Genomic DNA, 1,626 nt, shown 5'->3' with positions numbered 1-1,626 from the left:
AATATTTTTGAAATATATATTCTTTTCTTGCAAGCGGATATAATCTTTTCGTGTGCAAGTGTTCGTGTCGATAAAAGTCTGTTATTAGCAATAGTACAATCAGATGGTAAGACCCGCGCGGCATAAGGAATCGAAGAGTAGGTATATGTGTGAGCCACAAGTGAGTCAAGAAAGAATCAATCAGTGTTAGACTTGAGAGACCAAGGTCATTATATACTTTTTGATTACGATATTTGACCAGCATATAATAAGAATGTTATTATTTGCCCATGACGATATATGTAATTATGGTTTTTGTGAGTTATACATTTTCTTGGCGGGGTAGCATCGGCTAGCATGGTGGCTCGTCGAATCCTCGTCGTTTGGAGGGGAAGATGACAAGGATGAGGCTCGCGACGAACCCAGTGACGATGGGGAGGGATTCTTGCAAGTGGGCGGTCAAGGAGCGGTAGAAGCATCCCTTCACGTCGGGAGTAAAGAGACCGGAGGCAGCGAACACTGCGACGGACAGGGCGGCGTGCAGGACATCCGACGGCCGCAGCTTGTACTGGCCTGCAACAGCGGCGGCAGCGGCTACATCCGATGGGGCCGCCGGCAGCCACAGACCACGCATCGTGGCGAAGCCGTAGTAGCTCGTTCCGTCGGGCGCCGTAAGTGTGTCCGTGAAGGCCAAAACAAAGCAGGAAAGGGCGCACGCCACCAGCAAGCCGCCCGTCATATACTTGTCGGCCGCAGCCGGACACTCGCCTCCGTCCGACACGATGGGCAGCAGAAACTGGAAGAGGAGAGCGGTTCCTGTGGGCAGAAAGTTCGTGAGGTGGCCCAACGATTTTATCGCTCGATGGACGGCTCTCGACATCGACGTAGGTTTGCCGCTGGATCCATCATCATCACCGGCAGAAACGCGCACCGGAACAGCAGAAAGTCCGCCAGAATCAGCAGTAGAAATAGCAGCATTCTGCTGCTCCATCATGAAGAAATCGCCCATTATCTATCTTATTTGATCAGCAGATCCACGAGCCGCGACAGAAACTTTTCAAGGGCTTTTCATGAAGAATTCGCCCATTCTTAGCGTAGCAGCTACAGCAGACCGGCTTATCAGCACTTCCACGCTACGTACCTAGGCAATCGCAATCGCAATCGCGATCGCGATCGATTAAAACTAAGCTTATCCAATAATATAACCAAGCCGGTGGGTCCTAATTTATGAGGTGAATAATAATTATTGGGTACCAAATTCTATTTTAATAACACAAGGGTGGGAGATAGTATTTTTAACGTAAGTTAGGAAAGAAGAGAACCTTAGTATGGGATCCGAACCTTAGTATGTTTTTTTTTTTGTTGGGGGAATTTTCAAGCTTTCTCCCCAATCTTCCTAACCGCCTTAAAAAGTGAATAAAAGAAGGTCATTTGAGGCTGTGGCCTCCAATGTGAGCCAGAAATAGCGAGATAGGAAGATGTGCTAAAGAGGTTGCGTGCCTTTACGTGAGAGAGAGCAAGATTTTTTTCCTTTCGCTTCTGTTGTTGATGATCAACCTGAGAGAGAAAGAGTGAGAGACGAAGACGTCAACCTGAGAGAGAAAGAGTGAGAGACGAAGACGCTTGTTTCGCCAAAGAGAGAAGAAA

General features: G+C 47.9%; 1 protein-coding gene across 1 annotated transcript; it reads right to left on the bottom strand.

Moving 5' to 3' along the window:
- Nucleotides 1–211: 211 nt before the first annotated feature.
- On the bottom strand, nt 212–1,004 carry LOC147640534 (protein DMP2-like). Its single transcript, XM_086808330.1, has one exon. It carries the CDS (start codon nt 986–988, stop codon nt 332–334), a length of 657 nt encoding a protein of 218 aa, XP_086664456.1. The 5' UTR covers nt 989–1,004; the 3' UTR covers nt 212–331.
- Nucleotides 1,005–1,626: the final 622 nt, after the last annotated feature.

Source organism: Cibotium barometz, chromosome 2, assembly GCF_041138505.1.
Source record: "Cibotium barometz isolate CiBa-2024 chromosome 2, ASM4113850v1, whole genome shotgun sequence".
In the NCBI taxonomy this organism is placed as follows: Eukaryota; Viridiplantae; Streptophyta; class Polypodiopsida; order Cyatheales; family Cibotiaceae; genus Cibotium; species Cibotium barometz.
This window is presented reverse-complemented; position numbering and strand designations above follow the sequence as displayed.